Source organism: Buteo buteo, chromosome 8, assembly GCF_964188355.1.
Source record: "Buteo buteo chromosome 8, bButBut1.hap1.1, whole genome shotgun sequence".
Taxonomy (NCBI): Eukaryota; Metazoa; Chordata; class Aves; order Accipitriformes; family Accipitridae; genus Buteo; species Buteo buteo.
In genome coordinates this window covers 12,802,850-12,828,022 of record NC_134178.1, presented here as the reverse complement: position 1 = coordinate 12,828,022, position 25,173 = coordinate 12,802,850, and the positions used below count along the sequence as shown (strand labels likewise).

Here is a 25,173-nt window from a genome sequence, read left to right as displayed (position 1 = left end):
GTCGAACCGCCGCCACAGCGGGAGGGGGACCGGAGCCCCGGTGGCCCTTCGCCAGCCTTCCCCGGCTCCCCCCTCTCCCTTTAAGGCTTTGGGAAACTTTTCTCCCCCACCGTGCCGTCACGCTCCGTTAGCGGGGCTAAGGGCTGGGCTGAAGCCGAGCCGGGAAGTTTCTCCCGCGGGCGCCGGCCCGAAGCAACTTTCCCGTACGGTTCACCGGGCAGCCGGAGCGGCCGGGGCCCCGGCCGCTCCGGCTGCCCGGTGGACCGTACGGGAGAAACGCGAGGAGGAGCTCGCTTCGGGGGAGGGAGAGATGAAGCCGGGGCGTGGGGAAGCCGCTCCCTTCTTCTTCCTCCTCCTCCTCCTCCTCCCCCCGCCCCTGGCTGCTCCAGTCTGGCAGCCAGGCGGCCGCTGCCTCTGGCCGGAGCCGCTGCAGTTGGAAAGAACCCGCCGGCCCCCGGCGCTGCCGCCGGGATGGGGACGCCGCTGGCGGCTCCCGGCCTCTTGCTCCTCCTGGCCGGTACCGCGGGGCTGTGCCGGGCTTTCTTCTCCCTCCCGCTCCGTGTGTCCCATCCGGTCGCCCCCGGCGGGTCGCCGCCCGCCCCGGTGGTGTTGCGACCGGCCAGCGGCAGCCGGCAGCAGGATCCCCTGGGTGGCGCGGACGGCTTGGCCTTAGCCTCGGATCCCGGGGGCAGCCTCAACTTTTTAGCCATGGTGGAGAATCTTCAGGGGGACTCCGGCCGCGGCTACTACCTGGAGATGCTGATCGGGACCCCGCCGCAGGCGGTAGGAACGGGCCGGGGGCTGCGGGCATGGCGGGGGGGGGGGGGGGGGTAGAGGACGGGGACGGCAAACTTCTTCTCGGTGGCGGGAGTCCTCCCTCCCCCCTCCCAGCCCAAACGCAACTTTGTCCCGGCGCCTCCCCCCCCCCCCCCGACCCCCCCGAAAGACGGTGCCGGTGCCCGGAGCGGCAGCAGCGAGTTTCCGCGGGCCGGGGGGGAGGCGCCTCCCCGCCCTCCCGGGGCCCCGGCGGCGGGGGGCGACAGCGGCGGGCGGGGGGGGGGGTGTCGGTGCGGGCAGAGGCTGCGGGAGGCTGCGGTGCCCCGGCCCGGTGACTGAACCCTGCGGAGCTGGTCCCCGGTTTCATGCTGTCTCATGGCGTTTTGATTCGGAGCGAGTTGTTCCGTCAGTGGAAATGAGTGTGGTTTAGAGTCGGGGGGTGCTTTTTTGTTGTTTGGGGGTTCTTTTGTTGTTTTGTTGGTTTTTTTTTAAGCTGCTTTGCATTGTGATTGGGTGCTCTGATAGATCCTCCCGGTGCCCCCGGGAGAAGCACTCGAAATCTTCCTGCTAAACTAAGTGATGGCTAGGCAAAACCAGCCCTTTCTTTCGGGAATTCATGTGTTGCTCATTAATAACACGAAGAACGGGTGTGTTTTGAATATTGTTTTCAAATAAACCGTGTTTCCTTCAATCTTCCCTTCCATCTGCTTTCACCAGCATTGCTAAAGTTTTTATTTTTTTGCAATGTAGCTGCTCTTTCATCTGTGTCATGAGATCCCAGGAGGAGCGGTGCTGGGCAGCTGGTGGGGATGACTGGTCAGCTGAGTGGGGATTAATTTCCTGAAAACCCTCGGGGCTTTCCCTCAGAACTTCACGTTTGCTTTGGGAGTTTAGGTCCTCGCGTTCACTAGTGTACACAAAAAAGTCCTTATTCTTCTGCTTTAGCTCCTCTATGTAATAAAAAGCCAATGAATGCCAAAATGCCTAGCCAACAGGGAGCGCCCAGCCGTTGTTGCGTCTTTGGACTTCCGTGAGCTCTTTCTTTTTTACTCCTTCAATGTAAGAGGATTGGCCACATCGTCACTCTAATTGAAAAGTATGATGGTAGGATCAATACATGTATTGAGAAAGGGTGGCGTTGTTTTATGCTCAGTAAATGGAGTTTAACAAAAAAAGCTAACTAGGTCTGATGTATCAAGGTGTGGCCCGATAGCCACAGAGGGCAAGAAATAATTTTTCCTCCATGTCGTGCGCTGTATACTTGACTAGTTCTGTTAGTGTGGCGTTGTGTGTGCTTCATTACTCCAGGGAACATTCAATATTGGTTTCTGCCAGAATCAACATACCAGATTTGATTGGACTAATAATCCAATTCGGTATGTCTTAAATGAAAAAAAATTTTTTAGGTAGAAAAAGTGACTATCAAGCATATCATCTCCTTACATGTCTAGGGGGATTCTGAAATTGGAAGAAATGGAGAAAGAAAAAAATGACAGGCTTTTGATAATGTGACCGGAGGTCTAAGAGGGAGAAATGTGCTGCCCTCAGTGCACCTGGAGGCTTCAGTTACGCTTAACAGCTAGTATTACGTGTATTACATGGGATGTAAGGTTTCAGATAAACTTGCCTCAGTGACTTTTTTTTCCCATCTGAAAAAAAGCTCTGAATCTGGTTGCAAAGCTTTTACTATTTTGAACCGGTTCTGAGTTCTCGCAAAGTTAATTATTTAAAAGACCGCCAGTGGTGTTTAGCACATGTGAAGTTTTATTCACGAGTAGGCCCACCGAGGTTGTAAGTAAGGTTATAAATGCGCTTGTGTTTCCAAAATCAGATCTTGGCATGTAGTGACTCAGTAGAGTGCAGTTAAAATTTATTCTCTACTTTTGATGGAGATGAATTTTTTATCTCGTTCCCTGCCTGAAACTGGAAGACTTAAAGATCACAAATGTACTTGTTTTTCTGCTTTGCAATGAATAGTATAAAGCTGCAAAGCCGCTACAGGCTAGTGCTACTTGCATCCTTCACAGCGCTTATACTAAAAGCAAGTATCTTCATACTGCCAAGAGCTGGGATGGTGTTAAATTCCTCCGGCGAGTAGTTGCTGGAGTCAGACTGGGCGATGATCAGGTAGAAAAGGAGAGATGTCTGTTATCGATTTAAACGCTCCTCCCATCCTGACTTTGCCTGACGTTAGAAGCTGCAGTGTGAAGTGATGCTTGGACACCTGCCTTTAGCCTTGCACCCCTCTGGCACGGGACTTTCTCCCAGGCTAACTCCCTTCCTCAGCCAGGCCTCTCCCAGGACTGCCGAGCCCACGCAGGGGGTAACGCTGCCCTGACGTTTTGCCAAGGAGGAAGAAGGATACTGGCAACGAAGAAGAGCTGCAGAGCAGCATGGCTTCGCTTCTGCGCTGTCGGAGCAGAAAGGCGGATGGCAGAGCTGCTGCTCCAGACGGTGTCGCAGAGAGGGGACGGGTAAATGCAAACAAGGCAGTGGTGGACCAAGACCAAATAGCAGGTTGTGAGAAAAGGCACAAAGCTTAATGTCACTGTTACAATAGTGTTGGTGCCTGGTAACTTTGAAAGTGTGTGCGTTAAGTGTCGAAAGCTACTGTGCCAGTATGGGGAATGAGCATTTGTGAAAGACTTCAGCGCTACTGAGCTTGCTTTTCTGCTCAAGTACATTTTTAGAAATTTTCCTTTTTTAATTTCCATTCTTGGAAGGAAGCTACTACAAAAGAATTTCATTTTTCAGGTCATTTAAGGCACGCTGTTTGGCTTTTGTTCCCATTCTGATTTGTCATATAGCGGATAAACACAGCACAGAACTGAGTTTCACAATGGCAGTTCTGAAATACTTGTTCTGACGATATAAAAATAGAGCAGCTGTGTGAAGTCAAATTTGTTTTATTTTCAAGAGAGGAAACTTCAGTGCAGTCAATCCAGTTTTGCAAAGTGTGTGCAGCCAAAGTGTTTCTCATCACTTCCAGTTTTGTAACAACAGTATCCTTCCTAATCCTATCAGATCTCCAGACTAGCTACCAGGTCAGTGTCAGCTGTCATTACCCCCATTAATTCTCATCCATTCACATGCACATCTACTTAAGAATTATGTGAAAGGTGAAAAAGAAGGTCTATTGTATTGAAGAGTGTGATATATTTGTCTCTTACTTCACGGACGTGTTATTATGTGTCCTACATCTGACGGATTATGTGCTTTACACCTGTCTGTATAGGTGCCCTTCTTCCAATTCCAGATTGAAATAAGAGCTGGCAAGAGCGCAATATGAATTGTGTGCGCTGTTCTTACTACTTATTTCTTTAAATAATCTGATGGAATTCCTTTGCTCTATCTTTTATTATTTTGCCTGCCCTGAGATTATAAGCACTGTGAGGAATCGAATCAAAGATAATTTAGGGTTTTTTCGTTATCTTCACCGCAGCTCTCGTCCTATTAGTTTTGTTTCTCCTACGAGCTTTTGACCAACAGAATAGTCAGACTCCTAAAGGACCCCATGTTCTTCACAGCTTTCTTGAAGTCCATCTGGACTCCATTAAATGTTTGCAAAGAAAGTACTGTTGCCTCGTCTTGCCTCTTGTGCTAGTCTTCATTGTGTGAAGTAATGGTAGTCCTGCCGGTCTCACTGTGTTTCCAAATTGTGTTTTTTATTGAGACCAGGTAAATGTTATTCCTGCAACTTCATTGCGAAGAGAGACCAGGCGTGTGCCTTCTGAGAGCTGAGAGTCACGTAGCTGCGCTCTTATTAGTGGGTATTGAAACCACAATAGGATCTGACTTGTGCTCTGAATGCCACGGCTTCTTTTTGAAATTACAGTGTCAATTTTTCATTCTGTGCATGAAGAGGTTTCGGCTATTGTTTCTCCTAATGGCAGCTTGTTCTGTGCAGAGGGTGAGCAAAAACCTGTCCTGTAAACTTGCTCTGAAGTTTTCAGGTCAACATCAATGTTGGGTCTAACGGCCTTCGCTGTGAAACACAAACTCCAATTTCTGTGTAATTGGTGGGAAGTTACCTTTCCTTCAATTTCTTCCAGCTATTAAAGAAAAAAAGGATAAAGAAGGATATGTATTAAACACCTCAAGTGTGTCATGGAGTCTTATAATTTATAGCTCAGTATTTTGAAGGTGATGAACATGCACATTAGCAAGTTCTGAACATGCAGCCATTCTTCCTTAACTGTTGATAGCTCTTATTTCCTGAGTGTTGGAAGGAATGAAGATTGTGAGGGAAGATTCAACTGCTCTTGTAATTTCATCGCTTCACTAGTCTTGCTATATTAGGTGATAAGGACCTGATTTCTGGAGCTGTGCTATTACCTAAGAAGCTAAGCTCTGCTTTCTTAATTTTGCTGAAAGGGGGTTTACTGTCTTTCTAGATACAAGAAGTTTTGCAAATGTGATCCTTCAAGGTTCAAATACCAGAAGGCAAGCTCCAACTCAAGTCTCTCTCTCCCCCTCTTTCTTTTTTTTTTTTTTTTTTAATAAATATGTAGGTCTTTTGTGTTTATTTTTGAACTCTAAATGAAAGCTGAAAAAAGGAGGATTGAGGAGCAAAGACAAGTGCTGTGGTATACTGGAGTATTTTGAGGTGTCAGTGTCAAAATCCCTCCAGATCCATCTAATGGAAGTATTATTGAAATGCAAAATATTCCTGTTGTTAAATGATAAGTTGGGTAGATTTTGGTTCTTGTTGTTGTTGTATGCCTGCAAAATGAAAAGGACAAGGACCTGAAAGTCGTCAGGCAGGACTAATATAGTGATGTGCTGTGGTGCAGTGGGGTGTAATGTATTTTTGACCAAAGACAAAGCAAACAAACATGCCAGGTTTGGGTTGACAGAAAGGTCCCTGCCTTTACAAATTAGCATTCTGGCACCTCATTCCATACAAAATTAGCCCTCGCAAAAGGGACGGCGTGTGAAATTCCTCTATGTTTGGATGTTTGAGATTATTAAGGAAGAAATCTTTTTTTTTTTTCCATGGGTTTTGGGGTTTTTTTCCTTTTTTTCCCTTCCTGTAACCAGAGGGCTGTGTGGTCTAGGGACAGTGTCTGGCAAGACAGATTTAAAAACTACTACACCCTGCAGGGGTCTTTATTTTCGTGAAGGGCACTTATGACTCCGAGTCTGTGAGGACACGTTAGCTATTACATTGCCTCCACATTTTATTATCTTTGAAAATTTCTCACTTATTGTAGGTGAAGCGAGCCTGACCTGAAATGTTATCTGGTCATTGTCGAGTATAGCTACATTTGAAAAAGGAAGCCGATACTATGGCATACCCTTGCACATGTGCATCTCCAGTATGAATCAGACATACCTTTCTCCCTTTTCTTACTGGCTGTGAAATACATGTTTAATCATAATTTGTGTAAAGAAGTAAAGGAACTTGTTGCTCCTAATTCTGCCCAGATTAGGACTTGAGATCAGATCTTCAAAGTAAAGGAGGCAGCACTCAGCTGCCTCAGAAAAAGGAAGTGTTTTTTCCTGCCATTGATGGGACTGTCATACATCTTGCTGCTTTTCAGCCTGGTTTTGCTACGTAGATCTGAGCTTACGAAGCAAATGCCGTATGTGTTCTACAGATACCAGACTGCTGTTAAAATCAAAAGTTTTACATTTGAATTTGTATCTGTTAGTTCAGTGTCCTTCCAAGCACTTGAAATAGCCCAGGACCAAAATAGATTTTATTTGCAATTTTTTGCACATGAATTCCCTTAGTTTTAAAATAACAAGTTAGCTGACTCTCTGTCTCCTCTGCATATGCCTACATCGCAGCCACCCGTGCGGCGAGGATTGCGGCGTTAAAGAACTGAGCTAGCTGAAAGCGGCTAACTCGGATGGGTAACAGCCTAGTTGTGACAGCGGGGACCTCCACACGAGCGATCTACTGTGCTTTTCCGGGTGGCTCTGCAACACGCGGTGAGCTCCGCTACTGCTGCCAGCACCTGAAGTAGCTCGAGCACGTCTGTATCGACTGCGTGGTTTGGTTTTGCTATGGCAGCGGCTGCGTGCTCTGCGCAGCAAAAGCTCTAGCAGCCCAGAACCGCCCGTGAGCCTTGCGGAGGAGCTTCATAAACTTCTTCCTCCTGGGACAAAAGTTTGGCTGCTGAACCTGATACTGCCCACACGCCCAGCGGGGCTTCCTCCAGGCGTGGCTGGCTGATGGGCTTTTGGCCGGGCTCGTCCCAGGGCAGTCGTGTAGCAAAGTCAGCTCTCGTGCCTTCAGAAAGCCTTGGGCGAGAGTCAACGTTTGCTCCCTCTTTGCCAAAGGTTGATAAAACAATACTCTTCTCCCCCCTTCTCGCTCCTCCAGCAGAGTTGTTCCTTCATTCTTCCTTTTGCCTGTCACTCTTTCTTCTGCTCTCACTGCCTTTTTATATCTTTTACCGGGAGGGTGGCGGGGGACAGATGTTCTAGAGCTTGGTTTTGCTTTTCAACAGTCCTTCTCAAATAGATGAAACCTGTGGGGTATCGCAGAGAGGGAATTTGAGGAAAATAAGCTAGATAGGAAAAATCTTATTTGAGTGAAAATTACAATTCATTGAATACAATTAATGTGTCATAATTAAAAGGCTCTTTTGAAGGGAATCTATTAAGACAGTAATTGCTCTCTACAATCTTTTTTTCCCCTCACGCCTGCTTACTAATAATTTGAAATTATGAAAAATAAATTGCTCATAGATTTTTTTACTCATTGCTCAGCTTGTAAGTACTAAAATTAGTTGATTTTATTTAGCTTTATGGTTGGTTTATTTTTGTACCTACTTACTAGCAAAAACTGCTGTTAAGCTGGACTGCATGTGTTTAGGGAAAAGTGTCTCAAAGTTGTTGCTAGTCTGGTTTTATTTTAAAAGAGCAAAGGTATTAACACTGCAGTAACACTTGGTAAGCTTCTCCTCCTTAAAGACACAAATGCATCCATTCCTGGGGATCTAAAACTGCTTGATAGCACTACTTTTTCCCATTGGCATTTTTGTTTTAAGGAAAAACAGAGGACAACTCAAGAACTAAGAGTCACCTCTCCACTTGAGGGAGGGAGCAAAAGCCTTCTCACATTAAAGGTCAGCACCTGCAATTTGACAGGGAAAAAGTAATGGAATCCTTTTGGTGGCTGTCTCTCAGATAATTCCTTGATATTTGTTTGTGGGTCTGCCTGAGAGAGTGGTCCGTAGAAGAGTGCCTCGGAGCCAGCTGCGGTGCTGCGGCTTGTGCTCAGGCTTACGTCAACGCCAAATGCGAGAATTTTCTCGCCCACCCGGGCTCTTTCTGTTTCTTACTTTGCTACCATAGGAAGCTTCATACCAGAGATGATCAGCCATTTGGGGCTTTTAGAGAACCAAAAGGCTTACCTGCTAAGCCACTGTATGGAAGGTTGGGTCCTGTGTGTCCCCCCCTTGAAAATTATATTGTGGTATTAGGGAAGAAAAAAATACATCAGGTCAGGATAAGGTAAATTTTGAAGATTGCCTTTGGCAGCAGTAGTTTTGGCATAGAAAATAATATACTAGAATGTATATTTTGACTGCAGGCTTTGGATCTATTTTCAAAATTGCCACTGCGAAATCTTGAGGAAGATTTTTTCTCTTATTTTTTTCTACCTAATTGGAAACTTTACTTCTGAAATTCCATTATGATACCTGTTGATAGAGAAACTTTGACTGTCAGTGTTTGTGGCTTAAGAAATTAACAGCTGTAGTGTCTTTTCAAGACAGAGCATGCTATACCAATTTGGAAGGTCTTCAGGGCAATGTTACTATGCTGCTTAAGCGTGGTATGGAAAGACTTACGCTTTCATTCACTGTGCTGTCTAATAGACGTCTGCTACGGGTAAGAGTGAAATGTGAGGCGTGTCAGAAAAATGAATCATCAGTCCTGCTGATACTTCTCTGTGACTAAAGAGATTTTTATTTAATTCATTCATTTTTCTTCTCGGTGACTCTCAGGTTGCAAATAAGCCAGAGGAGTCCAAAGGTGGTCACGCTTCCCAAAAATCTGAGAAGTGCTGTATCAAGATAACATCTGATGCAGTTACAGTCCTTCAGTTTATGTGTCACAGAGTAACCTTCTCATTACTTCACGGATGCAAAGTCCTTCAGGGAATAACACAAACATCTCGCATGATCCAAAGTGCCAGAGTTTTGCATTTGGACTGCTGAGATAAAGGGGGGAGGAGAAAATTTCTCAGCAGCCGTAGTTATGAATGCTGGCACATGTTACGTGTTCCAGCTAAAGTTAACTTTCATTTGCACTCTGGTGAGCCTTTGGGTTGGCAAGTGACCAAATACTAGTGATACTACCTGTGCGTTTTTGTTCAGGTTCGGAAACTTTCTCCACAGCAGGCGTGCACGACAACCTTTGCTGTTGCTAATGGGTGAACTTCCACAATTCCAGTGGCCTGAGCACCATCAGCTCCAGTGTGTAGGCAGCAACGTGGCTGCGCTTGCCACCTTCTCACAAAAGTTGGAGCCCTGGGCTGCGGTAGGACCTGAGGTACCATCATCACACAATGGGTTGTAACCCCTGGACGAAGTAGAAGATAGCTTAGGCCTACATACAGGTTGATATGCGGAGGAATGGATAGTAGGAAGCTGTCTTCTGTGTGTTGTTGCAATGTGTAGTAGCAGACTTCGTCAACCTGAGACCATGAAAAAGTCTTTTAACTTCCTGCCCTACAAACTCAACCTGGTATCTGAAAATAAAGCTGTGTTCCTGCATGCCTCTGTGTTCTCCTGTGTAATAAAGATTTTTATAGTGGAACTTGGTTAACAATTGTAATGATGTATGAGCCACAGGCGAAGCTAGTTCATTTCCCAGAGCTGCTGCCTCTACAGTATTAGCGAGGGTAAAGAGTAAAGTGTGCATGTTTGAGAAGGAGAGAGAGAAATAAATGAGTCCAATAGCAGGGGGAGAAACACTGCTGCTTTTAAAAAAAAGAATTTTAAAAAAATCGTATCTTATTTCACTTGAGAATCAAATCTGCCTTTTAAATTGCCCTGCCAAATTTTTAAGTAAAAATGTTAGAATAAAAATGAATAAAAAAGACTGTTCGTATTTTTAATAAATCAAACACATTATTGTGACATTGCTTAGCAGCTGGTTTTTTCCCTTTTTTTTCCCCTCCGATCAAATAGTCCTTCCTGGTGTTATGGAGTGGAAAGCTGCTTTCTGTTTGCGCCTTTGAACTCCCCTGTATAATTCCAAGAAATACCCATGATGACAATCAAATTCTGCTCCTTGGTAATATCCTAAATAGGTCAGGTGGAATGGGGAGCAAAAGCCTTCTGTCTGTTGTATTCCCTTTATTAATTACCAGGAAAATAAAAACACTGGAGTTGCATCACCTTGTTTGTGCTCTGAGACCTGGGGCTGCCTGTGGACATTCCTGTGGCTGCTTAAGACGGCACGGACCAGCGGGCAGCTGCCTGACCCCATGCCTTTCCCCAGAGATGTGGCACAGCTTTTCTAGCAGGAAATACAATCAGAAGAACCAAATTCCAGAATTCCAGTCCTTGTGGTTGACATAGCTGTACTTGCCTTTTTTTTTTTCCTCATCTCTTCCCTCCCTCTCCTTGCCTGCAGCAACGGATCCAGTCATGTCCCTTTGCCGTCCATATAGCAGCAACCCCGAAGGTGTTGCGAAAGTATGTGATCGTGCCTGTTTCTGGGCAGAAAGGGAGGAATGGAGGTAGGAGCTGCTGTGGCAGGTGGGGAAGAGGTAGATGAAGGGAGTTAAAGGATGGGTAAATGCCAGGACCAGTCTTTTCAGCTCCCCAGGCTGAAACATACCCGTTTGGCAATATGAAATACTGTAGCAGCTCTCATATGTTAAACAAAATCTGACAGTGCCGCAAGTCCAGTCCTGAAGAACACGTGGCATTTTTATAGCAGAGGTCATGCCTTGAAGTACAGGGAGTTCACAGATGCTTTCCCAAGGTGTGTGCTAATTTATTTACCTCTCTATGTCCAACAATCTTGGCTAATCCAGGGATCCCAGTGTGTGAACATGGAATTGGTGGTAGTTTCCTGGCCTCCAGGAGGGAGAGACTGCTTTCACACCCATGAACTTGACTTAAGCAATAAGGTGGGGGTTCCCAGGTAATCATGTCCATTGGCTTTCACGTTTTGGGAAGGTTGGTTGTTTCACTGTTGCAGTGTATGGATAGGGAAAGCCCAAGAAAAATGACTCTTACCCACTTTGGTTTTGTTACGGTGTTTCAGAGGAATGACTGGAAAATATCATATAAGTGTTCAGTGTCCTTCTTGAAGAAAAGCACTAAAAAAAACGGTAAGTAAGCCCCTCCTGAAAGCAGGCAGTAGGTGCAGCTCGAAGGACATTCTAACGAGCGGCCCCGCTGTGTGGGTATGGCAGTGCCGCTGGGAACAGCCTGTTCTGGGGAGAACGGATAGACCCGATGTGTCAGGAGTGTCCTGCCTTCACCTCTTCTAGCAGCGCTCCAGACTTTGAAAAACCTTTGCTAACAAACACCTGTCTCCAAAACTAACATCTTGACAGAGGAGGGGAAAAAAACCTGAAAAGAATCATGTCACTACGAGAGTGAGTTGATGGGGGGAGGAGAGGGAAGAGATCAGACCCAGCGTGCAGCCTTCTCAAAACTCTGATTTTTCTCACTGCTGTCCTGCCAACTTCTTTTTCTTCCTACCTGTCTCTGAAATGTAGCCTTTTTCAAAGTTAATCGCTGCCTTCAAAAGCTTCTTAAATATTGCAGGAGCAGCTTTGGCACTTGGTTTCACATCTCTAGTGCAATTTGAAATCCAGGGTCTTACTTAAATTGGAGATTGAAGTTCAGATCTTTGGCGCAAGGGAGACCTTTTAATGGAGGTAGAAGTACAGGAGTGAGACTGAATCTCTCCTGAGAAGCTTCTGCCTGCTGCTGAAGGGCAAGGGTACTGTGGTGTCTTTGACAAAAGGGAGATTACAAAAAAAATAACCGCGCTCATGAGGTTAGAGATACCTCCTAGCCTATTCTCAAGAACATTAGGAATGGGCTTCATAAGCTGTATTGAAGTTTGAAACGTGGCCTGTGATTAATTCTGTTATTTCCAAATGGCACAGTAAACAAGGGCAGTGACTCACAGTGTAGAAGCTTGTACAGCATGAAGAAGGTGTAGTTAGTTCAAGCCTTCTTGACTTTACTTAGTATAGCTTGGCTCTGTGCAAATGTGTAAAACTGTTGCAGTCTTACAGCAGTTGGAGGGGTTGTTGCTTTAGTTTCAAAACAAACTTTTTTTTTTATAGTGTCAGACTTCTGAAGCTAGGTAGAAAAGAACTAAAAACGCCCTTTTTTTTTTTTTCAGACAGCAGTTTCTCTCAGTCTAATGAACAGTTGAGGTAAAGAAAAGGGTGGCCTGACAAAATAAATTGGAAGCTAATTTTGGAGAGCAAAAGCCTCAGAAAATTGAAATTCTGAACTGTATGCAGCTTCTAACTGTAATCATTCACTGGGTATAATATATTAACATAGGCTTACTGATTTCATTTCCTTCAAAAAAAAAACCCCAAAGCAAAAAGCCTTCCTTGGATATCATACTCTGAAAGGTAGTGTATTAGCATAATGAGTGCCTTTCTCCTCTTTTTTTTTTTCCTAAAAAAAAAACCTCTAAAATTCTTTGACATAAGACTATGGTTTTTAGAAGTATCATGCCCCAAGTAGTGGTAGTAAACAGAACACACATAGCAGATGTTTAACCTAACGCACTTGAGGTGGATGGTTTATTGTTTTTCAGTGAGGTGGTTGTCTGTTTTTTACAGAGCAAGTTTAGCTTCAGGTCAACTGAAACAATCTGACAGTGGCTTTCTTCAAGAATGAAGCAAGGCAGGCTGCACTTAAGCACAAGTGCACAGAGGCTTGCTGAGGGAGCTGTCTGGGGACAGCAAAACCCTTTTTCACTGGCCGGTGGTGTCTGTCCCCCGGTATCATGAAATACAGTTGTGCAGCCCTTCGCCCACCTCCGCCACCCTTCTATTTGCTGTGGGGCTAGAAGCTGTCCCACTCCTCAGGTCCTCCCACAGCACCCATAGCTCTGTCGACTAGTAGCCATCTGATGTGGCTGGCCACTGCTCTGAAGAGTTCAAAATCCTGCCAAGTGGTGCCCAGCAGGTCTGCTCTGCGGTGGCTATGCCTGGTGGTTTCAAAGCGAAAAAGAGATTTAGGTTGAGAAGGTGACTGTAAAATCAGTAACGGCATTCACGAGTGTATCTCCAAGAGTCAGGCTGGTGGTAGAGATGCATTTCAGGCATTTCTTCAGTTTCTTTTTAGCTGTCGGTTTATTGAATTAATAGTTGTCTCTCCAACACCTTTGGCCACTGTGTTCTCTGGGGAGGGAGGGGGGAGCTTTGGATGAGATGCTTACTAATTTAGATGTGGCACAGAGCTTAGATGTAGCCCGTCTCTAAACCAAGACTGCGTGGGCACTGGGATTCCTCACGAGTGTTGCAGTTAGATGTGAGAGTTGGTCCCAATGGCATTCGGCTTACGGTCTCCCTGTCTCATCAGTGCTGTACTGTAATTAACAGAAAATTGATGAATTTAATTCCTATACACCTACTAACAGGTGGAAACATGCTTTTGGATTTAACAAGAGCTCTGTGTGTACTTAAGTGCAAATAGCTGATGTCTCCTGCATTCATTCTTGAATTTCAGGGACTGTTTGTGGGGTTTTTTTAATCTTCTGTTTATCTAGGCACTCATTAATTTTTCAATCAAGAATGTGTTTAGTATAAATATAGACTATATATATATTTTCCTCACTCAAATTTGTGAGCACTTGGGTGCCTTACTGCTCTTAGTAAGAACTAACAGTCTATTTGATGTTAACATGCATTGCTGGCTACGCTGGGAAAGGCTGATGAAGATACCAGTTGGCTCACACGCAACCCCTTTTTTCTGAAAAGTGCGGCTCCCAGGGGGTCTCTGTGGCAACCATACGTCTGTTAAAAGACTATCACAGTTTTGCTCGGTCTTCTCAAACCAGTTCAAGCCTTTCAATGGTTATTTACAGGTGAGATTTTCTAGACCTCTAGATTATTGTTGTTACTGAACTTTCTCTAACTAGTCCAGATCTTAAAACCTGATGCCTAGAGCAGGGCATGACTTCAGCTGTAGCTGGTTTATGTGAACTAGAGGGTTGCTTCACACACCTAGTTTTTTGTCAGCTATAGAGCATGATATGGGAGAGGGCCTTGCATCTGAAAAAAAAAAAAAAAAGAGGAAAAAAAGGTTAATATTTTCTGAAAAGGCAATGAGACAAAATTGCTACGATTCACACAGCTCTAAGATAAGCAAGTAATAGCTCATGTTCAACAGCAAAGCATGTTCATATAGCATGAATAGGATGGATGTGTTGTATGATAAATCTAGACATAGCAAATAAATTTCAGCCTGAAAAATAAGATACCACATGAGACGGCATGTGCAGAAAGAATGCTAATGTTTAGGGAACCGAAGGCATTGGCAGAAAGGAGAGCGCAGAAATGAAGAATAGATATTTTGTTTTGTTACCAGGATTGATTGGCTGACTATTTTTTTTGTCTTTAAACCATAATAGCCTTCCCTTATTGTCAAAATGATAATATATATAAAGCACTTCCTGTAATATTTCCCTTCAAAATGACTATTCATCAGTCCCAGAGTCAGATGCTCATATTTCAACTCACAATTTAGTTTAGCAAGTTTATACTTCAAAGCAATCAGTCATTTTAGCATTTGTGGTTTTAATACAAATCTCAACTACAGAAGCACGCAGTGCTCTTAAGCATGGATAGATTGGCTAATCCAGATAGTACGTTTTAATCTTCTGGCAAAGCAAGAGATTATTGCTTTTCAGAGAGAAAGAAAAAAAAAAAAAATGAAGTATTCCTCCCAGTCTAGCAGTGCAGATCATGAAAAGATTGAGGGCAAAAGTCTCTGGTCTTCTCCTGGGCCCAGTACAGGTGTGAGAGTGTCCAGGGATAGCTGAGTGGTTTAGGTGCCTGGAGGAGAGAGTGAATGTAACAGTCGTATAGATACGGGGTCAAATCCCAGCTCCTGACACCAGCTGGGAATATGGTGAGGGGACTGACAGCGAACGCCAGACATGCTCTGGTGGGCTTGATCTGCTGCTGCCCTCAGGAGCCTCCATTTGCCACTTGTTCTCCTGCTTACTCCGCAGCCTACAAACACACCACAGTTTCTGGGACAACATTCTGCCGTTGCGAAAGCAGGAGTTATCTTTGGTGATATACTTGACCCTCCTGGTTTGGCCAAATTTTCGTGCTGCAATAAATCACCTTCCTCTGCGTCCGCGGTGTGACGCTGCAATGAAACGTGGGCACCACCTGCTGAACAAACGACATTAGAAAATCATTAATCTCCATTCCATTTTTCTTTCTCACAATGCCTCTCTTATCTTGGCTGCATGGTTAAACCCTTCTTATGACTGTGGGAGGATTTTTTTAGAGGTAGTAGCAGATAGGTCTGTTTTCACTGGTGAGGTGACCTTGCCCTGGACTCAGCGTAACATGTGGGCCTGCCCCCTTCCTCCTCCTCCTCAAAGATGAATTCGGTACCGTCCAAGCTGCAGAGAGTTATTTGGCTCCGGGTGGCTTTGACCAGATGACCCGCAGAGCTCCTTTCCAACCCTAACCGTTCTGTGAAGCGCTGCAGAGCAATGAGGACTGGGTTGCTCCAGTTCAGGGACCACTTACGAGCAATGAAAAATGGGAGAGTCCTGTCTCTACCCCAGTGTTCGGGGGCAGCGCGTCGGTCTGTTGTACAGACCAACAAACTTACCCTTTTTTAGTTTCAGTCTTACCTGTTCAGCAAAATACGTATTATTCTGCAAGCAGAAATGTGTCATTGTGGAGGCTTTTTCGGTTTATGTCTAACTTTGCAGGCCTCTACATCTAGACATGCTTCCAAAGATTCCTCTAACTCATCTTTTAATTAGGTTTTATTTCTGTATCTTAAGAGGAACAGATCTATATTACAGCCTAGTCTTCTGAAACTGTTTATTAGAAAGTAGGCCGTAAATGCTAATTCCAAGTAACACACACAAAAAACCCCAGCATACAGTAACTCTGTGCTTAAAAAGCTGCTATATATTGTAACAGTATTAATTTGTAGAAACAAATTGCTGAAATAACCTGACTGACAGTCTGTGCCAATAATAACACGGAATTCCAACTGTGGGCAAACACAGCATATAGTTGCTAGTGTGTTTTCTTTTTCATGTGATAGTTGTAAGCAATTCTTGCCGGATGGGCTGATAATGTAATTAGGAATTGTTGTGTTAAATGAGGCAGTATTTAAATTGGCAACTAATTTTCCTATCTATTAACCAGATTGAAAAAGAAGAGCTGTTACCCAAATGATTTCTAGCTGCTAATCTCTAAAAAGAAACATAGCACTTCTCTGCACCTTTTTTTAAGCACTGTCTAGCAAATTATTTTCAGTAGGGTTTATTATGTGGGGGACAAAATAAGAAAGAGAGGGAGTTAAGAGATGTTACAAGTTCAGGGATTGTTAGATGGGGTGGACTTCTACTAAACCAGTACATCGTGATGTGTGGTAACAGCTCATGAGCCAGTAATGGGATGCTTGCTATTTATAGTCTCTACATGTGGACAAAAACCCATATTTACTTTGTGATAGTTCACTGTGTAGCATACTCCATCAAGCAGAGTAGGACTCTAAGCCCTATTTTAAGTGTGTGTGTGGGAGAAGTCATGAAAGCACAGCAGGACGAGATTTTGAACGGCATGTGAATGTTACTAGTGTGGAATGGTCGCTCTCTTTATTGGGGATGGGAGAGGAGAGAAAAGAAGGGGGCACCCTCAGGTCGAGTTAAAATCCCAGAGAAGGCATGATGGCTTGTAGTTTTTCATCATGAGCTCTTGCGGAGCGAGCTTTTTTGGTCTGCTGGCTTGTGCAGCAGAAGTATCAATTGCCCATTATTAAGACTTTGACTGAACCCCAGAGTAAATGTAAGGCTGAATGAGGTTGATTATTATATTTATGGCTCTATCTGTGCAAATCTTATTCCTTTTTTTTTCCACTCCCCCCCATATGCTTCAGCTGAAGCAAGGATGAAGAGCCGAATACGTTTTTGCAGCCTGGTTTCTTTTGCCCAGTGGTGAAACTTTATTGCTTGACCTAAAAGGATCAGACCCATTAACTTGGAAAAACCTATAATGGATTTTTCCATGGGCCAGTCTTTTAATGGGGATGAAGATTATCTCTAGTTCAGTGTGGGTTACCCAGGGCATCACATCAAAAGCAGCAGCACGACAGGGTTGCATGCAAGCCCTAGGATTCCCACCTGGAAAAGTCTGTGTGTGCTAAACCATGTGGAGGGCTGCTTCAAAGAAATGCATTATGCACTTGTAGCCTGTGGGATTTGTTTTGTATATTTTTCTGAAAGTTACCAAAACTCCCGACCTCAAACTAAAAACAGGAAAGAGAAATTTGGACTAAGTCCAAGTAAGGTGTAGATCAGAACAGAGGCAACATCTGTCCCTGCTAAAGCATGCTAGCAACCTCTATGCCACAAAAATGGAATGATTGCCACCTTTTATCCCTTTTCCTTGAAAATGTGAAGGAAGTCACTTTCTGAATGCATGGTGGGATAACTGCAAATTGCTGTTCACCAGGCAGTTAAATGAGGCATAGATAATGCCTGGTGTTGATGACGCTGCATTGACGCCACTTGCTGTAACAGATAGGGCAGGCACCTGAACCACAGGCAGACGAAGCTTTGAAAAAAAGATGACAGATCAATAGGCAATATTTTTTTCTGATATCAAAATACAACAATATTCAGCAATGGAAAGCTTAAAAATATTAAAGACCTAGCGGTAAGTTAAATTATTGAAGCAGGATAGCATCCAGTAAGTGCTATTTGAAGTTGGCGCTAAACCAAGCACTGGAAAGTTTGAGGGATCCTTGAAGTATTGACAATATGTTTGACTTCCAGTTGAAATAAATCATTATGACTGGGTTTTTTTCAGTGTCTCTACCCCTTCAGAGTAGAAAAAATATAAAATTCATGGCCTAAGGAGGCTTCTGCTTTCAATGTTCATGACTTTCAGTAAACAGGTTTGGATGTGTTTCTTTTTATAAGCACAACTTAATGGCATATAGATAGAGTGTCAGATTTCCTCTGTAAGTTTGTCGTGGCAGAGGTGGATGGTACTGTCTTGCCTACTCTATAGCTAGGGTTCTTTATGAACTTATTAATAATAACGACACTATTTCCATACAGGAAATGCATCCAGCAAAATAATCTCCAGATACAATACTATGTGCAGACTTTATGTCCCACAGCTGTAGTAAAGGTGACCTTCAGGGGGGAAAAAAATGGCCTTTTGTGTTTGCTGTCTGCTTTCTGCTATATAGGTCTGAAATTGACTTGGAAACCACAATAAAAAAGAAACCGAGGCTTTCCTTCTGTGCCTCCGAAAGCAAAAGGAAAGTAGTTTTTCATTGTTTTTAATGCTGGGCACGTGATCAAGTCAGCAGTCTTTGGGCAGTTTCTCCTTCATAGCCTCGTTCAGCCGTGTCTCTCCGACCTTGGCTTTCGCAAAATCTGACTTCATCTGACAGTCTCTGACAAAACAGGGCGATCACTAAATAATCGGCTCTCGGTGACAGGAAGTGATTCACTGGCGATGGCTGTAATAAACCCAAGGAACCTGCTCCGCCTGCCCGCGAGAGCTCTGATTGACCACATCTGGGGCTTCACCAGGAGGCAGCTGGAGAGGACACTACCACCGCTGTTGGCTCTGCCTCGGCGTCAGGGTCTTCTGTCCCTGTGACAGAAGGGTAAAGGCACAGAGAGGTATGACCGCTCTCCGGCCGTCACAGCCCAGAGCTCAGTGAATCAAGTTGAGGTGCCATCGGTTTCGGTTTTTGTTAGTAAGCTGGGTGGCGAAACGCAGAGGCTGGGGAGTTGAGCACATAGTGTGTTTGACTTCATCTTTCGGGAGAGGGCAGGGCTGACCTCTGGAGATGGGGCAGGATAGGCAGCCCCGGACCATAGCTCTTTCAGTTGCCACCCTGTGATTCACCAGAGCTTCCCTGAAGCTCCCCCAGCAGCACCATTAAACCGGCAGCAGGCAGTACAGAATAAAGTAGGCTTCAGTGGTGACAACATGAAAGTGATTCTTAATGAGACGTGAAGGCACTAAAGAAAATTCAGACCCAAAGGGTAGCCAGGAGAGAAAGAGAACTCAGTAAGTTATACCCACCCCAAAATGAGCTGCTAATCACTGGCACTATTGTGAGGACTACAATAAATCAGTGTCTGCCCTGGCCGCCTGCATCTCATTATGCACAAACATGCGGAGAGAGAATGTCAGCCTCAATAGCGATCTGTCATGTGAATGCTGCTGTGTCCGAGTGGGCTGGCACTTGCATGGTTGGCCAGCTTTGTTTTTTCTTTTTTTTTTTTTTTTGGTGGGGGATATTTATTTTCTTTTGGAAATGTTGATTTGCTCCGTACTGTGGGTAGTAAATTCGCCCTTTTCTTCAGTGATTTGTGAATTCTGTGATGATAACATTGTATTTAAGGTGTGGGGGTAAAATATCTTTCATATATGTCATATTTAGTGATTGGGGGTTTGTTTGGGTTCGGGGGTTTTTTTTCCTTCCCAAGTCCTCCTTCGTGTATGGTGTCATGCATATTACTGAAGCTAGGGCAACACCTACATGTTTTTATGCAGCTGATGTACAGTGCCCATTACTCAAGCATCACAGACTGCCTCGGAAAGGCTAATTAATTTAAGCCCTGCAGCACCCCTTTGAGGCAACTTTTGTTGGTTCTGATAGATGCACACACTGTAGCCGCTCTTTGTTATTTATTTTTAACATGATTTCTCTCCCAAAGAGGGGGAAAAAACGAGTAGTTCTTACTTTGTTAGGTAGTTGACAAAATGTTAGGCTTTTGATATCGTTGAAATAAAGTATGTAGCAAACTTTGGATTTTATTGCAAGCCATGCCTCAGAGGTTCCTATTTTCTTTTAAAGCCTCAGCTCCTGGAGCCAGGTGAACTTGTAGATGTCCTTTTGTTTTTAAATCTCTGTGCCTAGCTCGTGTGGTTGCAAAATAAATTTTAATATATTGTCTCCGCTTAATCTAAAATCTGGGATGCAGTGAGGCACTTGACTAAGGTGGTAGGTTTGTTTCTTTTTAGTCTTAAAATTTTTGCATGATTAGGACTGGGAATATCAATGTCAGAGTGTGCGTGCAGTTCAGAAGAGACTCCTATGGATTACTAGTTGGTTTTGTGTTCATGTTTTAATTTCAGAGCTCCTCAGTCCCATCCTATATTAACAAGGGTAAAACAAGCGTAACCATCTCCTCCTTCCCCCTCCATGAGCAAACCAAAAATGTTTTTGAACATCAACTCACACTTTTTTGGTCTATGCTCAGTCTTAAACTTGTTGAAGGATTCAGCATATCTTCTCCAAATGCTTTATCCTCCTTTGTCTTTTCTCTCCTTTCTGAGCTCGGCCCTGTTTCTCCACTTCATTTGTCAACACTAAGCTTGTTTCCCCTATTGTTCTCTCTTACTCTTCCCATGTCCACTTTCAGTGCTAGATCGCTAGCTACCTCACGTCTTAAGGAGTGATGAGGACTACCAAAGTGGCTGGTTTGAGCTGACTTCAAACCACAGGCAACCCAGTCCTCATGTCTCACTTCCTCCTACAGGAAAATTCTTAATTCCTTAATATTTTTCTGGGGAGCAGGTGTCCCCTACTGCCTAGGGCATAATTTCACAATCATTTTAAGCCAACCTGAGACCGCACTGTCACCAAGGGAGGAATTGCCCTTTTCTACTATCTGCTACTGCCATCTCTTTTCAAGTAGCTGCTGATATGGCAGATTGCTAATTTTTTTTTTTTTTTTTTTTTTTGGTAACAGTAGGTGAGGAACCTGATCTGATTTGCATCACAGCCCCATGGGTACAAGTGCTTATGCCAAGAAGCCCTGGGAAGCACCCAGCCAAGAGCAGGGAAAAAGTGTGACCGCTGCTTTTGGTAGCAGTACAGTCTCTGACTGACTTAAATTATAATTTAATGACACTACATTTAATGTAGTTTCAAGGTCTCACTGAAAGAGGTGATCCTGCATCTGGCTGCTAGCTCCCGTGCTGTTACCTTCTGCTTTGTGTTAGCACAAGCCATCATGCAGCTGTGGTGAACCAGCCTGGTTACCTGAGCCAAATGGGGAAAGGAGACGTCTTGTTTTGTCTGTGTGGTTTTGTTAGGCAATTTTTGGGCCTAAATCGTCCCCCCAATTAATCAAACAAGTGGCCCTACTCTTAGGCCACCTTTCAATCAATGCTTTTCTTAGTGTTTATAAATCTGCCATCCTATTTAAAGGCGATGCAGGCTGTGGTAGGTTGCTGCTGCTCAGGACGAACTGGGCACTGTTCCCATGCTCTCCAAGCCACGAAGCAGATTCATGCTTCTGCTTATTTCTGCTCAGACTTGCACTCACCCCCTACCTTGAAACCTCATAAGCTCTAAGGCAAACAGTGCTTTAAAAAGTATGCAATTCAGCCTGTGTCCAGGACGTGCCAGGTTACCAAGACACGTGGGTTGGACCAAAAAGAAATTTGAGATAGTTATGAACTCATCTGCTCTGCAAATATGGGCTTGGTGGGTTTTTCCCCTTCCAGGAACATGAGTATGTTAAAGCACTTCAGCATGATCAGCTGTTTTGAAGGGGCTGCAGCAATATATCTTTCCCAAAAGTGACACTTTGTATTTAATTTTCAGAGCAACTTTCATCATAGTTTTGAAACTGAAGGTAGTTTAGACGAAAACTTTAATGATTTTTTGTTTGTTTGTTTGTTTGTTTAGTTGGATATGAAAACCACCTCTCCTTTCTTCTGTTTCGGCAGTTAAATATTCTGGTTGACACTGGGAGCAGTAATTTTGCTGTAGCAGGTGTGCCTGATCCTGATGTCACCTCCTACTTCAATACCAAGCTGTAAGTACCTGTTCTGCACGGCGTGATGGGTTAGGATGTCTTTTAGACTCTGGCTCCTCCATGCAAAAGAGGATGATAAGGCAGTTTGTGGGGCTCCTGTGATGTCCCATGAGAGTGGGATGTTTGTTGCCGGAATGGTAAGATTGGCTTTGCCTGATGCAGAATCCTGCCTGACATCATGAACAGTCACACTGATGGCAGAGCAACTGAGGTCTGAGCACAGTGCTGATTAGAGCTGGAGAAAAGGGAAGAAGATTACAGGGTAAAAGTCACACCAATTTCAGGCAATTTCTTATTTGAATAGTCTTGGAAGGAATTGAAAGTTTAAATATACTTTCCCATTGTTTACAAACAAAACTTAAACCCCAGTAATTGTATCTGTTACTTGACATTTCATCCAAAACCAGAATTAGTTAGTCAAAAACTAATTTGTGGTTTAGTTTGGCCAAACGCCTCAATCAGTTAGTGATCTGGACAGGCCCTGCTGAATCTGATTGTTTATGAGGTATGACTTGGTGGGTTTGGTGATTGTTATGCGCTAAATTTGCTGTGTTTAGCATGAGCCAACATTAGTCACAGCCAAGGACAGCTTTGTCTGTCTGAATCACTTTCCCTCCTTTCTTCCTTCCTTTCTGCCCTTCTCTAGTTTCAATTATTTCAGGTAAACTTCTCCAAAACACAGTGTCTATCTTTAGCTGAAGCTGATGACTAAAAATACTTATATGATTGGGAGGCTGGAGAGTATCACCATTCCTATTACCTCTTCATGTATTTTAACATGGGATTTGCACTTTTTTTCCAATAAGATGCACTGGTAATGGAGGGAAGGCTGCTTACTAGAATAGCCTTACCTCCTGTCACATATTCAGATGTTAATGGAAATATTTCATGTCTCACTCTGATATGACACAGGTCTAGAAAGTCCAGAATTCATACTTGAAAGCTGTTTCTGCACTATTGCAGAGTTTTACATGCCCGATATCCCCTGCCATAGATAGTGGCTAGAGGAAACTTAATTGCAAGGAATTAAAAGCACAAGCATTCCTTTCCCCTTTTCTCTTAGGTGATGTTATTTTGTCTGGAAGGGCAAGGCCTCTCTCATAAGAACCATAAACCATTAGAAACAGTAGCAACAGCAGAGGTTGTGTGTTGCGAAAGACTGTGACATCACTTGAAAGTCACAGTCTCTTATCAGTGTTCTCAGTGCATGCTGTTTTGAGAACTTTGATATGAAGTTAATAATGAAACCTTGAAATTTAGGCCCTGAAGAGTTAAGGGTGCCTTGTAAAATGTTCAAAACTCAAGTCATTAAAGTCCAGAGCAATTGCAATAGCAATTTCAGGTTTGGGTTGGATTGATGGAGCAATATGCTCAGAATGAAGTACAACCATTAGCATGTTTGAACCTGGCTACACCATGCTTCTTCCATTTTAAATACTTTAAATACATTTCAATAAATGTCATCTGGGAGGGATCCTGGCCCCACTGAAATCAGTTAGATGTTTCAAAAATGTTGTTTGTGTGAAACCTCTGTAGGTCACCTAGTACATATCCCAAAGGAGGCAGGGCTGTCACCAGATCAGGTCAGCTACGGCTGAGTCCAGCGAAGTCCTGTAAATCTTTAAGGGCTGAGAATCCGTGCTCTCTATGGGCAGTGTGTTTCGGTGCTGCACCACACTCTCCTGTGGAGGAGGTATTTCCTAACGTCCAACCTGAACCTCACAAAATGTAACTCGTGGGTGTTGCCCCTTGTGTTATTGTCTGGCACTGCAGAGAAAAGTTTGGCTGTGTCATCTTTGTAACTGCCTTTCAAGTTGTTGTAAGCTGCTGCGAGATCTCCCCTTAGCCTCCTGTCTGCAACACTGAAGCCCAGCTCCTCCCAGCCTCTCGTCACAGTGTTCGTGGACCCTGACCTAGCTGGTAGCCCTCTGCCAGTCCCCCTCTCTTTCTCCAGATCCCTGTTGAACTGGGCTTCCACAGCTGGCCCAAGTCTATTCCAGGTGTGGTCTCACCAGTGCTGACCAGAGGGTGGGAGCATCTTCCTTGGATATGTTGTCCTTGGCCCTCCAGATGTGGCCCGGTGTAAAGTTGGCTGTATGCACAGGGCGAGTATGGAGTTGGCTCTTATTCAGCCTAGTGCCCACCATCACCCCAAATCCTTTTCAGTCCTTTTCAGTTGCTTCCCAGCCTGTCCTGATGCATGGAGTTTTTTCATCTCAGCTACAAAACTTTGGGCTGCTTCTGGTTGAACGCCGTGAGGTTTCTGTTGGCCCAATCCTCCTGTTCCACAAGGTTCCTCTGGATTCAAGCTCTGACATTCAGCATGTCAACTACTCCCCTTAATGTAGTGTCCTGTGCAGATCTGTTGAGGCCGCAGTCTGTCCGTCGTGTAGGTTCTTGATGAAGATGTTGAACAGTTTTTCCTCCACTCACAACCCCTGGGGCACTATGCTTGTCATGAGCCTGATGTTGAGCCAAAGGTCGCTGCCCTTTGGGCCCAGTGGCCTAGCCCATCTTCAGTCCACACAGTGGTCTGTTTGTTCAGCTCCACATCCTCAGGTCCCAAATGGGAATGCCGTGGGAGATGGTGTCAAAAGCCTGACTGAAGTCAAGATGTGCTACAGCCACAGCTCTCCTCATCTGTGTAACCAGTCATCTTGTAGAAGGCAATGAGGTTGGTCAGGTGTGATATGCCTGTGAAATTCCTCGTTGAGTGTCCATGATTACCTTCTTGTCCTTCACGTGGTTAGGAATACATTCCAGGAGGTTGTTCTCTGAGACTTTTCCTGACTTGAGGTGAAGCCCAGTGGCCTGTAGTTCCTTGGGTCCTGCTGCTTGTCTCTTTTTGAGACTGGCCTTATGATAGCCTTTGCCCAGTAGTCAAGTTACCTTCCCTGGTTGTCATGATTTTGCATAGATGGTAGGCAGGGGTTTTGATATCGCATCAGCTGGATCTGTAAAATTACCTAAGAGTGATCTTTACCTATGTGTAAATGAGATAAATGACCTATGGTCACTTTTCTTCCACACTATGTAGAACACTTCAAAATTAGATAAAGAGGTTTCCTCTCATCTCGTAATCATTCTTGCAGTTTTCCCCTATATTGTCATGAAGTGCTTCCATATGAAAGTCATAAACTGCAAATTGAAGACAAGGGGAAAGAAGAATTAGTAATTTGTTAGGTTAATGGGACTGAGTTATAGATGTGTGCTTATTAGAATATTAATATTGTGTTAGAGAAAGAGTGACGGGTCTGAATTTCCTGATTGCCACGCTCTTAGTTTAATTTTATTCAAATGAACAAAATCTGAAATTAAATGCATGATTGTTTTTTGACTGAAATTGAGGAGGGTGCATAGAAAAGACATTATCTTTGTTTCAAA

At 44.2% G+C, this 25,173-nt stretch overlaps 1 protein-coding gene across 2 annotated transcripts in view; it reads left to right on the top strand.

Annotated features, from left to right (window-relative positions):
• Nucleotides 1-404: 404 nt before the first annotated feature.
• The window catches only part of BACE2 (beta-secretase 2), a 55,709-nt gene continuing 30,940 nt past the window's right edge, over nucleotides 405-25,173 (top strand). For both annotated transcript variants that reach the window (XM_075033674.1, XM_075033673.1), the window contains exons 1-2: nucleotides 405-783; nucleotides 21,701-21,789. In XM_075033674.1, the coding sequence (XP_074889775.1) occupies nucleotides 472-783; nucleotides 21,701-21,789 (401 nt within the window). In that variant the 5' untranslated portion in view covers nucleotides 405-471. The remainder of the gene's footprint in view (nucleotides 784-21,700; nucleotides 21,790-25,173) is intronic.